The sequence below is a fragment of the Rhinatrema bivittatum genome, chromosome 6 (assembly GCF_901001135.1).
Source record: "Rhinatrema bivittatum chromosome 6, aRhiBiv1.1, whole genome shotgun sequence".
NCBI lineage: Eukaryota > Metazoa > Chordata > Amphibia > Gymnophiona > Rhinatrematidae > Rhinatrema > Rhinatrema bivittatum.
The window spans coordinates 260,068,942-260,085,013 of NC_042620.1; the positions used below are offsets into that span (position 1 = coordinate 260,068,942).

The window sequence follows — 16,072 nt, forward strand, 5'->3', positions numbered from 1 at the left end:
AGCCGCAAAGGAACTCCGGACGACCTCAATGGCATGATAGAGTTAGCCAACCGTGTGGACCGTCGCATGCGGTTTCGCCTTCCAAAGGTAAAGACATCGAGAAGGCCCTCGCTCTCCCCTAGGAGCGCTTCAACTGACCTCCGAACCCCCGCCGTGGAACTCATGGAGTTGGGTCGCGGGAGAGTCTCTCCACAGGAGCGTTGATGGCGAATGAGGGAAGGGCTCTGTTTTTACTGCGGTGCAGCGGGCCATCGGATTGCTGCTTGCCCGACGCGTGTGGGAAACTCTTGGGCCTAGGACCTGAAGGAGGTCTCTTCCTGGGCCGCACCACTCCTGCACCTCCACTAACCCTGCCAGTGGCATTAACCGCAGCGGATGGGGAGTTCCACACGCTGGCCTTGGTGGACTCTGACGCCGGCGGGAATTTTATCATGAAAGGCCTGGTAGAACATTTAAAGATTTCTCAAGTTCCGCTGTCTCGTCCCTTGGTCATCTCCTCAATCCAAGGGAAGCCTCTTCCGGAACGGGTCACACACCACCCTTCCTGTCCAGCTGAGGGCTGAGGTCCTGCATCAGGAACAGATGCCATTTTATGTCATGGAGTACTCAATCCATCCAATTGTCCTAGGACTCCCGTGGCTCCAGGAGCATGAGCCCCAGTTCGATTGGAAGACCTTGCAGCTGGCTCATTGGGGGCCAAATTGCACCGGCAATTGCCTCCAAGCTGTGGCTCCAGGGTCCTGCCCGATCGCCTCCATCAGCCTCCCAGGCCTGCCAGCTCCATATGCCTCGTACGCAAATGTGTTTTCTAAGCAGAAGGCTGAAGTCCTTCCACCCCATCGACCGTTCGATTGCGCCATCAATCTCCTCCCTGGCACTGAGCCTCCTCGAGGACACACCTACGCCCTATCTCCTGCAGAGATGCAGGCTATGAACGAATATATTAGAGAGAACCTGGAGAGGGGCTTCATTCGGAAGTCAAAGTCCCCCGCAGGGGCTGGATTCTTCTTCGTCGGGAAGAAGGATGGGACGCTCCGCCCCTGCATTGACTACAGGGGCCTGAATGCCATAACGGTCAAGAATCGTTATCCCCTGCCTCTCATCTCTGAACTATTTGACCGGCTACAAGGTGCGAGGATCTTCTCCAAACTGGACCTCCGAGGGGCCTACAACCTCATTCGTATTAAGGAAGGCGATGAGTGGAAGACGGCCTTCAATACCCGTGACGGCCACTATGAGTACCTGGTGATGCCAGACATCCAGTGCTCCCTCCATGTGAGGCACGGATACCCTGTCACATGGTAAAGGCAAAGGCCATCGGCGCCATTTTTATTAGTGGCAGCCGACAGCCCGAGAGAAGGAGATCACTCCCGGGACCCCCACTGGACCACCAGGTACCTGTAAAATGTTTTTTGGGGGAGTCAGGAGGGTGGGGGAAGCAAAGGGATTAGTTTTAAAGGGTCGGGGTGGGTTTTTTGTTTATCGGCTCGGGCGCAGCCGATAAAACCGCAATCAGGCCCGATGGAAAAAAACGCACATGTGAATCGGAACCAGAATCCGAACCGATTCCGGTTCCAATTCACATCTCTAGTGTGCAGTCCTTCCCCTTTGCACTCTCCCCTTTGTCCCCTCTCTCCTATCTTCCCTCCCCTCTACCTTTTTAACACCCTCCACCTCTCCTCATACCTTCCTCCTATCCTCTCCTCTCTTCCACTCACCGTCCTACTCTGGAACTCAACTTACTCAATTCCTCCATCTCTTCTCACTCACCCTCCTACACTCTCCTATCACCACCTTGGACCTCCTCTTCCTGCTGCTAGAATAGATTGCAAGCCCTCTGGGGATAGGGAAATACCTACAGTACCTGAATGTAATCCACTTTGAAATGCTAAAAAAAAAAGTGTGAAAAGCAGGATATCAAAGTCTAAATAAATAAAAATAAATAAAACCGGGAAACCCCCATCTGCCTTTCAGCTGCTGGCACTGTTGGCGGAGGTGACCCCTTTAACCTTTCCCTCACTGCCTAAAGTTCGCTGCAGCAGCCCGTCAGCTCCAGATGAGCACTGCCATCATGATGTTCACCTGGAGCTCTAATATATTTATAATATAGATAGGTATTACTGTGATATATTATATTTGCTTTATTTATTTATCATGTTTATAAACTGCCTTCCCAGCCTGTGAAAGCGGTATAGAAAAATGTAAATTACAAACGTATTGCTTATCACTTCACATATTATATTACACTCTATTACGTTTCATACATTACGTTACAGTATCTGATATTATACAGCAGCCTTTGGATTTGGGCAGCATATTGAGCTGTGGGGAGTTGATACTTACATGCACATTTGGGCACGCGGTCGCTCCACTTGGGGGTGCCCGTGTCCCGGTTGTAGCAGGTCAGGGTACCACTGCCCTCGATGGTGTATCCCTCATTGCAGGAATACTGTACGTGTGAGCCGATAGGGAAACGCTGGTCCGAGATCCGCCGAACTCCATTCCCAATATCTCCAGGGTCCGCACAGTTCAAGACTTAGTTACCAAGGGGAGGGAAAGCGAGAGACAGATGAAGAGAAGTTTTGTTTTAGAAAAAAAAAAAGAAAGAAAGAAAATTCAGCTTTAACCAAAAAAGAATATCTGAACTCTGAAGAAAGGGAAATGAGGTAGATGACCTCTTGATGTCCTCTTTCAGCCCTATCTTTCTATGATTCCAGATGGCTTTTTAAGGTCCTTTCCAGCATTCTACATGATATTGTGAGATTCCTTTTTACCCCGTCTTTCTAAGATTCTAAACGATCCCCCAGCATCCTTTCCAGTCCTGTCTTTCTATGATTCTAGAGGATGGAGGTGGAGCAGAGAGAGAAGACACTCACTCTTTTCACAGCTGGGCGAGCTGTTGCTCCAGGAGAGATCCCATTGGCAGGTGAGGATGTCAGAGCCCACAATGTCATAGCCTGGGTCGCACTGATAAGTTACAACTGTGCCACGTATGAGGTCTGGGTGCGATGGTGTTTTCCAGCCAAACTCAATCTCTGGTAGGTTGGGGCAGGTGTCATTCCGGGGGACTTCTGCACAGGGGAAAAAGAAGACAGGGTGAGAAGGGACGTGCAGAAAGAAATAGATAGAGACATGGAAGGAGAGAGACAGAGAGAGAGAAAGAAAGGAAAATGAAAAAAAGTGTGTAGAAGAGAGAGGGTAAGAACAGTGAAAATACTTATGTGTAACTGTCGAGCTTTAATAAGAGCAGCTCAATGGAATCACACCCATGAGTCACGTGACTGAAAGTGCTGGAACATGGGCAGACAAATTAGCGAGGAACCTCTTTTTTGTCTTTTATCCTCTTTTTTTTTTTTAGCCATAAGTATGGAAATACAAAGACACAAAGATAATCCTACAAACCTAAAAGAAATGCGCCTTAGAAGGGTGGAAGACGGGCTTTAATTCTCAAACACCAAAGCCAAGTTTCAATCCCAATGAGATGCACGGTCATGTCACTGTTTGGTAAATGTAAGGATAGAGCTTTGTGTTGCAGCCTTCCAAATCTCTTCTAAGGAGGTAAACCTTAGATTGGACACGAATGTTGCCATTACACTGAAAGCATAGGCTTTGACATGCCCTTCCAAAGTCAACACCACCATGGAATAACAATGAGGCATAATATCTGCCGTCCAATCGAAAATGGTATACTTTGATACATGGATTCCAGGTCTGTCAGTATCAAAGAAACAAAATGTTGTGTGGACTTTCTAAAAGTTTTAATGCACTCCAGACAGAGGGCAATAGCTTTCTAGCAGTCCAGTGTATGAAGTGCAGATTCCCCTTTATGTATGTGTGAATGTTACTGGTGTGAACCCTTGAACTGAGACGAGGTTCACGCTACCTGCAGGGAGGAGCCCTACAGGTCCTCGTCATCGGCAGGCAGAACGGGCCAGTGTGGAGACCCAGCAGGACCTTAACCAATACCAGCCCTCGTTCTCCGCAGGTTGAGCCCTTGGGTGCTGGGGTCAGCTGAACTTAGGCGCAGGTCTCCGATGACAAGGAATCCCACGATGGGCAGCAGGTGGAAACAGAGTCAGGACGTTCCAAGGGTCGGGGCAGGCAGCCAACAGCGAAGTCCAGAAGATATACCAAGGGTCGAGGTGGGCAGCAATCAAGCAAAGTCCAGAAGAGATCCAAGGACAAGGCCAAAGAATCAATGTGAGGGACGACAAGACAAAGGCCAGGAGTCAGGAACACAGAGTCAGGAACACGGAATCAGGCAACCAGCTACTCTCTAGGAGCTCGACCTGTTGCTGAGGCACCAATAGCTAGTCTGGCCTGGCCTTATATAGAAGGCGATGATGACATAATCAGGAGGCGCCACAGGAACCTTCCCGCTGCAGACCCTTTACATTGGCCTGAGTCACGCGCACTTAGGGACACTCGCCAGGCAGAGTGGTGTTCCCTGCGTGGTGCGGCCTATCGGTGTGGCTGCCTGCAGCGCCTGCAGTCGGAGCACCCTCACAGTGCCAGTGATCCTTCCGGCAGTCCAGCGTCTCAGGTAGGCTCGGCTGGTCACGAGCAACTTCTGCAGCGGGTGAGTGCAACAGTGGATGAGGTAGAATTAAAATGTAAATCTGCCACTATCTAACACAACTATTCAACGTTTCTCTAGCACTACTAGACATATGCAGTGTTGTTTGGATATATAAATGAAATAATCCATGCTCTTTGGCACCTACAATATAGTTGAGACACAGAAAGAAGACAAATAATTTTCTAGTAATCATATAGGGGCTGATATTCAGCACCACTTAGCTAGTTAAATTTCAACTTAGTTGACTAAGTGGTGTTGTCTAAGTTTTCGGCCACGCTCAGCGGCCGCCAGTTAGCTACACAGCTGAATAACGGGCCGATACAGTAAAAATCGAGCGGGCAAGCGCTCTCCTGTGCACGCGATACAGTAAGTTAATTTATTTAAATTAGGGCCGGTGGTAAAAAGAGGCGCTAGGGACACTAGTGCATCCCTAGCACCTCTTTTCAGACAGGAGCGGCGGCTGTCAGTGGGTTTGACAGCCGACGCTCAATTTTGTCGGCTTTGGTTCTCGAGCCCGCTGACAGCCACGGGTTCGGAAACCGGACGCTGGCAAAATTGAGTGTCCGGTTTTCGAGCCGTGGGCCTATTTCAAATTTTTTTTTTTTGTTACTTTTTTTAACTTTCGGGACCTCAGACTTAATATTGCCATGATATTAAGTCAGAGGGTACACAGAAAAGCAGTTTTTACTGCTTTTCTCTGTACTTTCCCGGTGCCGGCAGAAATTAGCGCCTACCCAAAGGTAGCTAGTTAACTTTCAACTTAGTTGGCTAAGTGGTGTTGTCTAAGTTTTCGGCCATGCTCAGCGGCCACCAGTTAGCTACATAGCTGAATAACGGGCCAATACAGTAAAAATCGCAGGAGAGCGGGCAAGTGCCCGCTCTCCCAGTGCGCGCACAGGCCACTCTCCTGTGCGCGTGATACAGTAAGTTAATTTATTTAAATTAAGGCCGGCGGTAAAAAAAGGCACTAGCGTGTCCCTAGCACCTCTTTTCGGACAGGAGCGGCGGCTGTCAGGGAGTTTGACAGCCGACACTCAATTTTGCTGGCGTCGGTTCTCGAGCCCGCTGACAGCCACGGGTTCGGAAACCAGACGCCGGCAAAATTGAGCGTCCGGTTTTCAACCCGTGAGCTACGGGTCTATTTCAAATTTTTTTTTTTTTACTTTTTTTTAACTTTCGGGACCTCCAACTTAATATCGCCATGATATTAAGTCGGAGGGTGCACAGAAAAGCAGTTTTTACTGCTTTTCTGTGCACTTTCCTGGTGCTGGCAGAAATTAGCGCCTACCTTTGGGTAGGCGCTAATTTCTGAAAGCAAAATGTGCAACTTGGCTGCACATTTTGCTTTCTGAATCATGCGGGAATACCTAATAGGGCCATCAACATGCATTTGCATGTTGCGGGCGCTATTAGGTTCGGGGGGTTGGACGCGCGTTTTGGACGCGTTATTACCCCATACTGAATAAGGGGTAAAGCTAGCGCATCCGAAACGCGCGTCCAATCGCGGGTTAACAGTGCGCTCCGCTGGAGTGCACTGTACTGTATCGGCCTGTAAGTAAGTAAGGAGAGAGACAGGGCATTTTGAGGGGGAGCTGCTTAGCAAGATAAGTCAGATAAGTGCCTATATTCAGCCATATCTGGCTTAGATAGCCAGAGAAATCTAGAACAGCTACTTGGCTGTCCTATACTTAGCCAGATAAATCTATCTGGCTGACTATAAGATAGATGAACATATTCCGTGCCACTGAATATCTCAACTGAGTTAACCGGATAAGTTTATCCAGCTAATTCATTCTGAATATTGGCCTCTTAACTATTACAGTAAAGCACGTTTATTTATTTCATTTATTTATTTTTAATTTTTATATACCGACATTCTTGTATAATATACAAATCATACCGGTTTACATGTTTAACATGAGAGAGCCAAGATCAAGAAGAATCATGGTTTTTGAATTGAAAAGCAATTCCAAAGAGGTGTGTCTTTAAGAAAGCTTTAAATATAGCCAGAGGGGGGAGAAGATGCAACAGATCAGGAACGCTGACCCAGGGGCACAGAAAGTATGGAGAAGGAGGGCACAAACAAGAGCCTGAGGACTGAAGGGTAGTCAGTCTATGCCAATCCTGGAAACTTCACAACTGTATATGTTAATGTATGTATGATTAGTGATATACGCTCGAGAAAGTGTGAGTGTAAATGAGAGAGGGAAAGTGTGTGTTTCAGAGAGACTGTGAGTGAACATAGGAGTGGCAAGAAGGTGTGGGCATGTATGTGTGTAGTGTGTGGGTAGATATGTGTGCGTGTATGTGTGGGGGTGGATGTGTGTGTGTGGGCATGTATGTGTGTAGTGTGTGGGTAGATATGTGTGGGGGTGGATGTGTGTGTGTGTGTGTGTGGGCATGTATGTGTGTAGTGTGTGGGTAGATATGTGTGCGTGTATGTGTGGGGGTGGATGTGTGTGTGTGTGTGTGTGGGCATTTATGTGTGTAGTGTGTGGGTAGATGTGTGCGTGTATGTGTGGGGGTGGATGTGTATGTGTGTGGGCATGTATGTGTGTAGTATGTGGGTAGATATGTGTGCGTGTATGTGTGGGGGTGGATGTCTGTGTGTGTGTGTGGGCATGTATGTGTGTAGTGTGTGGGTAGATATGTGTGCGTGTATGTGTGGGGGTGGATGTGTGTGTGTGTGTGTGTGGGCATGTATGTGTGTAGTGTGTGGGTAGATATGTATGTGTGTATGTGTGGGGGTGGATGTGTGTGTGTGTGTGTGGGTAGATATGTGTGCATGTATGTGTGGGGGTGGATGTGTGTGTGTGTGTGTGTGGGCATGTATGTGTGTAGTGTGTGGGTAGATATGTGTGCATGTATGTGTAGGGGGTGGATGTGTGTATGGGCATGTATGTGTGTAGAGCTGGATGTGCGTGTGTGGGCATGTATGAACCTTACAGCCTTGCACAATGCCCCCTGCCCCATTCCACACACACAGTTAAGATTAACACATTTATATTTTACATGAAAAATAAATACGCTCAGATACTATAAGTTATCTATTTTAAATCTGTCACTGATAAGAATGGACATGATGTATCACACCCTCCAATGAGTAATTATAACAAACTATGTTACCGTAAATTGTTGGCACCTGTTTAGTAGATAGAAATCAAGATATTTTTCCAACATTAATATTTGTGCCTTATTGTAAACCGTTGTGATGGTACCCAACTTAACGACGGTATAGAAAAGTTTTTAAATAAATAAATACATGCATGTGTGTGCATGTATGTGTGTTTGAGGCTGGCCATGATTATGTGTGGGCATGTATGTATGAGTATGTGGGTGGTCATGTGTGTGAGTATGCATGTGTGTGGAAGTGGGAGAGAAGTATGTATGTGTGGACATGTGCGTGAGAATATGAGAGTAAACATGCCAGTGTGTGAGAGAAAGTTTGTGCTCATGCTGATGCCCCGCCTCGCCCCAATCCACAACAATCTCAGTTTGAGAGGAAAGCTAAAGTTCCCAGGTATGCCAATTCATGTCTGAGGATTTGTATCCCCTGGTACTAGTCTGGTTACCCCATAGCTTACTGTATCACTAGGCTTTGCTTCGTTTATCCACCCTTTGTTTTGTCCATATCTCCTCTCCCCTTGCTTCTGCTTGAGGGCAGGACTGGTGCTCGCTTTTTTGCTGCCCTGTGCGAACAATGACCGTGCTCCCCCTCTGCCCCCTGCCGCTGTTTATTCATTCTCTATCCCAGGGCCACCCAAAAATGCCCGGTTCCCTTCAGTGATAACAAACTTTAAAACCTGACACCTTTCTCCCCCCTGAGCCCATGGCTGGTGCAAGGGTAGTAGATGCCCTGGATGAATCTTACAGCCTTGCACAATGCCCCCTGCCCCATTCCACACACACAGTTAAGATTAACACATTTATATTTTACATGAAAAATATCAAAGTACAGTATTCGGAGGTAAAAATTTCACTTACATTATATTTACATACATTCCTGTGAAGCCAACCAGAAATCCCTGCAAAAAAGACACTTGGAACCCATATGGTATTAGGTCTATTGTGATGTGTGTTGGGTGTGAGCTTTACCCTCTGAAAGCCCAAATACATAAATACACTTCCCTTTAGAAAAATGCCTCACCTCAGTCACACATGCAGAACATAAACAGACCCTCACCAAATACAGAATAGAGCAACCAGAAAGTAGAAATACAAACATGCAGACAAAAACTGAACTGGAAACTGCAAGAAGCCAGACTCTCTATGTAGTTCAACAATGAAAAAACAGAACCATCACCATTCCTCAAATATCAAACAATAAAATCAAGAAATAAAATAAATACATATTCATAATACTAAAAACATACTAATAATATTTCAAAAAAAGCTGATGAATAAAAGATCAAATAATTAGAAATTAATATACAAGTTTTTTAAAATGTCCCAAATAGCAATAAAATATTTCAAAACAGCAGACACAGCAAATAACACCTGAAAAATAAAACTAAAAAGGATTTTAAAAATTCACGCTCTCCATACCTGGGAACTTTGATTTCCAGTCATCCCAAGATTGTCATGGATTAGTGGAAGAGGGATGCACAAACTTTCTCCTCTTTCTTATATACATACACACATACAAGCTCATACACATATATGCTCTCTCTCAGACAAACTCGCAGGCGTCTCTAGCTTTTCTTTGGTTGGGATCTACCAGCAGCGTCAGGCCCTCATCTTCATTTCAGCTGCTGGCAGGTTGGAATCCACCCGCAGCCCCCATTTCTCACACACACACACACACACACACACACACACACACACCTAGCTCCTATTCATACACATGCACACAGTGAAGGCAGATCCCCTTCTATTTCTTTTGCCAGCAACCTCAGAGCCTCTCTCGTTCCTCTGCTGCCACTGTCACTGCTGCTGCATGGGTATTGGGGAGGCACCGATCACTGCTACTGGCACTGAAGTCCGTTCTGTTGCCTCCTCTGTGCAGGCCCCGTGGGTACTTTCCACTTCCTCCATGCTGATCTCATACATTGCAATTAGGCATAGAGAAAGTGCTACTCTTGTACATTCCCAAAGATAACATATGCCAATCACTAAAAATTAAAAAATGATTTTTTTTTTTACCTTTGCTGTCTGATCTTAGTTTTCTAATTGGTTGGTCACAAGCTTTTTTTTCCCCCCATGTTCCCTTTCTTGGTCTTTTGCCAATTCCTTTCACAGGGTCTCTTTTTTTCTGTTTCTTCTCTATCTACCTGTCTTCTTTTCTTCTTCAAACAGTCTCAGGCTCTCATTCTCACATGTTGTCTGTCTCTCTCTTACACACATACACACACAGGCACAGGCTCTCACACTCACATGCTGTATCACACATACAGCTCTCACTCTCAAATGCTCTCTCTCATACATAAATACACAATGCAGAGAGTGAATCCCATCCGCAGCGATACCTGGAGGAAGCCCTTGCTAACTTGAATAGCTAGCAAAACCGAAGACCTTAAGTATCGGGTGAGGATGACGTCATCTCAGGGGGACGCCCCTGAGGTTCGTGCCACAGCTGGTACTTGAGTTGGGGCCGCGCCGCGCGCGCGCCCTTAGGCTTCAGGAGAACATGGCGTAAGGCAGCGTCTAGCCGGTCCGGGGACCCCGGAGCAGTTTGGCAAGATGATGCCACGGCAGCCAAACTTCCATCAACGAAAGAGGGAGTCGCAAAAGAGGTAAGGTGGGCGGAGTGGCGACGTAGGGCACAACAAGATCCATTCCATGGATCCTTCACCCTTTCTATGAAGAAAATATTTTCTAGTGTTGCTTCTGCGTCTACCCCTCTTGTGCCCTATATTGTAACTTCTTGCTCTAAAGCATTCTTTGCTCAGAAAAATGTTTGCTTCTTGTGCCTGATTTATATCTTTCAGGTATCTGAATGTCTCTATCTTATCCTCCATATCTCCTCTCCTCTAGGGTATACATATGTATGTCCTTAAGTCTCATCTCATATGGCTTTTGCCACTGAACTGCATCATTTCGGAAGCCTTTCTCTCTGTCTTGTTTCTATCCTTTTAGAGATACACAATATTCCAGTCGAAGTCTCACCAATGCCTTGTATAGAGGCATTGTCACCTCCTTAAATCTATTGGTTATGCCTCTCCCTGTGCACCCCAATATCCCTCTGGCTGTGGCCACCACCTTATCATGCTTTTTCGCTACCTTGAGATCATCAGATGTAATCACCCTAGTTGATGCATATCAATTTCGCTCCGCCCTCCTTCCCCAACCGTGTACTGCTCCTTTGGATTGCTTCTTTGCATTAAATCTTAACTGCCAGGCACTTGGTCATGTCTCAGACCTTTTTATTTTTAGATCACCACTTCTCTTCCTCTGGGGCATCCAGTCTGCTGCAGATCTCAGTGTCATCATCAAAGAAGCAAACATTTCCTTCTAACCCTTCAGCAGTATCTCTCACAAAGATATGAAACAGAACCAACTGTTACAGTTGTTGACTCATAGGTTGATGCCACCTTGTGGTTGATTATTATATTTCATTGTTTTCTACTTCCTGTCTCTGCTGTTATTTTAATCTTGTGTGTTGCTTGTTGGGTAATACAGCATAGCAACCATTCATTAGCAGCTTTCTGTTGTATTTATTTTTACATATGAAATATGGTGTCAGAAGAATATGAACTTACATCACTTCTCAACATCTGAAGTGGAGGGTTTCCAGGGTACAGTGGGCTCAGGAACTGTGAGCAGAAGGAAAAGCTTGCAGTGATATTGACTGACTTAGGACCGCATGTGCCCTCCTATGGACTCTGAAACACAAGAGCACTTCTGCGCCATGGCAACTGCTAACAGCATTTCCCCATCCCTCTTGAAGGCATGAAGGTTAGGGGTGACTTAAGCAGCAACTGGCAAACTTTCAGAGCAGAATTTGACAACTACTCTCTAGCCACAAGCTTAGTGGTAAAGTCAACCAAAGTGCAGGCAGCTACATTGAGGAGGTTGCAGGGTGCAGAATGCCTCCATGTTCATATGCACAATATGAGCCTTGCAGAGGAACAGAAGGATACAAAAGCCATCCTTGAGGCGCGGTTAGCCTCTTTCAGGCCTGCAAAAAATGTAATATATGAAAGATACATATCTGGCTGCTGCAAACAAGAGGAGAGTGATTCCATTGACAACTTTACCTCATGTTTGAGGGAAACGCAGCAACATGTGAATATGAACCACTGAACGATGACCTGATTCGGGATAAACTATTCCTTGGTATGGCAAATGAGTACAAATGTCACCTTTTTCTGAGAGAAGACTTACATTGTAATCTAGCTTAGTAGCGGATCAACGATCAAGTGGCACTAGAGCAAGTTTCCATTTTGGGCTCTGCCCAAGCCGCACTCCTTTCCCACACCCATTGCTGTCACCACACACTCCCCCCTCCCCCCTCCCCCCCCCCCCAGCATCCCACACCCCCCCCCCCCCTCAGCATGCCACTGCCCAGTGTTCTCATCCTACATTCAGCACCCGCTCAGGGCTTTCACACCACGCCTCTCAGGTCTCTCACCCCTCCCTTTTCCTGTCTACTGCACTCCCCCCTCCCGCCGCCCCCAGCCTAAGGTTCTCACTTCACATTTACCCCTTGCCCAGTGCTGTCACCACTCTCTTCCCCGCCCAGTGCTTTCAGCCTACATTCCCCACCCTCTCAGGGAATTAATACCATCATCAGCTGCAAAAGGCAGGCCTCCCACAACCAACCAGAGTTAGAGAAAACAAGAGGGAAGGGGTACAATATAATTGATACTCTTCCTGCTTGCCATACCTGGGGACTTTTGAGTTTTTCTCACCCTGAGATTTCTCAAGATTAGCAGGGGGGAACGGGGAGGAGGGAAAAGAAGAGCAGGTTTAGAGACACAATAAACTTTCTCTCTTCTCTCTCTCAACAAACAACAACAGGCATTCTTTAGCATGGGCCCCTACAATCCTCCTGCACAGGGCCAGTGTAAGGGTCTGTAACGCCTTAGGCACACCATTGTAACACCGCTCCCCCCTGCCCAACCCACCCTGAGTTGAAAGTGCTCCTCTTTCAGTGGCAGATATATAGAGAATCATGTTCTCTCACTCACTCAGACTTCCTTTGGAGGTCGAGTCTCTGGGCTAAATCCAGAGCGTTTCCTGCTCCCCAGTACCTCTGTCCTGATGAAGCTGCTGAAATATGTCGCACTGCAAAGCTTACTGATGTGCAAATGAGAACTATGGAACAGGACCAGCGGGCAGACAGCATTAATGCACCAGGCAAGCATGAGCAAAGCATAGATTACCATCTCAATAAGTGGCAGTAGGATACCCCACCTGCAGCCAAATTTGCAGCCTGTAGGTACTGTGGCAATGTACACAAGCGAGAGAAAGAACAATGTCTAGCACTTGAAAAAGCACATAGGTGATGCGGTAGCCTGAATCATTTTGTAAGCATGTGACTTGGGTAAAAGGCATAACACAGTAAGTAAGAAGTGTAAGTTGGAGGAGATATCAGAGTCAGGTGACGCAGACTTGTTCAGTACTGATATGATCTTCTTAAAGAAATGCATGGGCACAATGAGATAAAAGGGCACAACTGGTTGTGAGTCTCAGATTATATAATGTACTACAATCCTGGCAGCTGGGCGACATATAATGTCATGTGTCAGAAAGACAAGAAGGAGTTGGCATCAAGGGCGCAACTACAACCAAGCAGCACTAAATTGAAGCTATATTCAGGAGAACTCATGACATCCTTGGGACTTTTTCAGACGCAGTCCGATATTCTATACTGGCCTAACATGCAAGGTGACATCAAAGACTTTGTCAGCAATTGTTCTACCTGCAATGAACATGTGCACAAGAAGCAAATGGAAAATATGATGTTGCATAAATTACCAGCACAGCTTTGGCAGATTGTCAGCATGGACTTATTACCTATGCTGGGAAAGATTTCCTGTTGATAGTTAATTACTATTCAGACTTCTGGGAAGTTGAATTGCTTCTATATATATCTGCAGAAGCCCCGATCAAGTGTTGCAAGGTACAATTTGTATACTACGGACAGCCAGATCGAGTGATTTCAGATAATGAGCCTCAGTTTGCATGCTTGCAGTTTTGCTACTGATTGGAAGTTTGAGCAAATCACTGCATCCCCATGGCACCCACAAGCTAACGGTAAACCTGAATCAGCTGTGAAGATAACGAAGATGATGAAAAACCCATGCAAGAGACCAAAAAATGGATGGCAATTACTCGTGGAAAGCTTATACTCCATGGAGAAAGACACCAATGGAAGTCATGGATAGCAGTCCAGCACAGTACATCAAAAAGATTGAAGACATCATTGCCAATAGTCAGTAAATTACTTGAGCCCTGTGTAAAACAAGGTGTATCAGAAAGGCTCTACACAACAGGCAAGTTTTAAGTCAAGTTATGACGTATCAGCTAGGGATTTGCCTGATTTGAATACTGATGAGCCAATCCATGCAGCCATATGAATAAAAATTGTCCTCTGACTCTTCTACCCTTTGGTGGACATTACCTTATCTTTGGTACACGTACATCTTTGACTTGCAGTCGTATCCATTGTGCTATTTGCTCCTGTTGTTTATGCTGTGTCCAATCCACATGAAACGATTACCAGGAGATCAAACAAGCCAGAGACAGAGTGCCCGCCTACAAAAAGCTGCAACCTGCTTATTTCTGGTGGACACTGAAGGAATTCTCTATTGCCGTAATTGTGTGGACCTGCGAGCGGCTGAGCAGCCAGTTTCACAAGGCTGCAGTGGGCAGCATTCACAAGGCTCAACTGAAGGGCTGAACAATTCCTCCTGCACGAGTACATACATACTCACGAAAGGAGAGCAGAGGATCTGTGGTGAACAGTACTGATGGGAAGCCTTAGCAAGCAGGGATACCTGTTAGAAGCTGGGACCAAGCAGGATGGCCAGGAGAGATAACAGCCCACTGATACCAGACAGAGATCAGCACCTGTATGCACAGAAAAGCCCTCTCTACACTCGCAGCCTCCTAAGAGGGCTGAATTTTAAAAGCATTGCTCATGGTAAATGGCCCATATACACGAGTATCTGGGCTGCACCTGAATTAGCTGCAATAAAGAAAGTTTCACTCACTTTACAATATTCAGGAATTATTTCCCATTACCACAGAAAAACCAAAAGTCAAGGAAAAAGAGATTTACAGTGGGCTCAGATAGGATAAGACCTGTGACCCACAGATACCCGTTCTCAACAGCTGTGCAGCTCACAAGTCTAATCCCCCCCCCCCCCCACTCACACAGGGCATTAAGGAACTCAAAAAACAACAGGATTACAGTGGGCTCTGGTAGAATTAGACCTGTGATGCAGAGACACACGCTGTATCAAGTGACACAAGTACAAAACGCCTTTTCTGTATTAAATACTGAAGAAGTTCTTGAGAAAGAGATTGAAGTGTTATCTGAAACAAAAGAAGAAACCCAGTTCATACAGAAATTCCATAATACGATCAGTAACCAAAGGAAAAAGCTTTGTGCTGGGTGACTCTGTCATCAGAGGCACTAATCTGGGAACTCTCAGCGAGGGAAACACTACAGTTAAATGCCTCCCAGGATCATCGGCCAGCAGAAATATTATTCAAATAGTCAATGTGATCAAAGAAGAAAGCAAAGACTTTAAAGTTGATATTATCATCCATCTGGGAACCAACGATCTTGCTAGAAACAGCTTCCAGAGAGATTTCCAGTCTCTAGCAAAGCAGATTAGTCACATGGTGACAACCATTGCCTTTTCAGAAGTGTTACCGGTTCATGGAAAGGGGAAGGAGAGGCTAAGCCATATTAATAACTTCAATGTATGGCTCAAATCCTGGTGTAAGGAACAAAGTTTTGGATTTATTGGGGGCTGGGGCCATGTATGGAACAGTTAAAAGCTCTTTGTCAAAGATGGCTTACATCTGTCTGTGGCAGAAAAAAAGGATCCTAAGAGATAAATTCAAATCCTATGTCATAAGGCATTTAAACTAGATGCTGGGGGTGGCAGTAAGACATTGGAATGTCACCCCCCAAACACAAATGCAAAGGAAAAGGGTGAAGTGGATAACAAAACTCAATTAAATAAGTCACAAAAGGAGTCAAGGAAAAGCAGTAAACTGAACGAGAAAAGCTGGAAAGCTATGAGCACAAATGCTCGTAGTTTGGGCAATAAAATCCCAGATCTGCAAGCCCTAATGGTGGAGGCAGACTTGGACGTTGTTGCTGTCACGGAGACATAGTTCACGGAATCTCATGACTGGGATACGGCAATACCGGGCTATAACTTGTTAAGGAAGGACAGAGAGGACAGGAAAGGGGGAGGAGTGGCTCTTTATGTCAGAAACAATATCCAAGCATCTGAGCTGCAAGGAAGATGGGGCAAAGAAGAAGCACTATGGGCCGACCTAAAAAAAGATGATGGGGCATCCATTTTTATT

General features: G+C 46.1%; 1 protein-coding gene across 1 annotated transcript in view; it reads right to left on the bottom strand.

Annotated features, from left to right (window-relative positions):
* Nucleotides 1–16,072, bottom strand: part of SEZ6L2 (seizure related 6 homolog like 2) — a 246,662-nt gene that overhangs the window by 94,165 nt on the left and 136,425 nt on the right. Inside the window, exons 12-13 of the mRNA XM_029606956.1 lie at nucleotides 2,877–3,071; nucleotides 2,344–2,535 (exon numbers count right to left, since the gene is read on the bottom strand). Of these exons, the coding sequence (XP_029462816.1) occupies nucleotides 2,344–2,535; nucleotides 2,877–3,071 (387 nt within the window). The remainder of the gene's footprint in view (nucleotides 1–2,343; nucleotides 2,536–2,876; nucleotides 3,072–16,072) is intronic.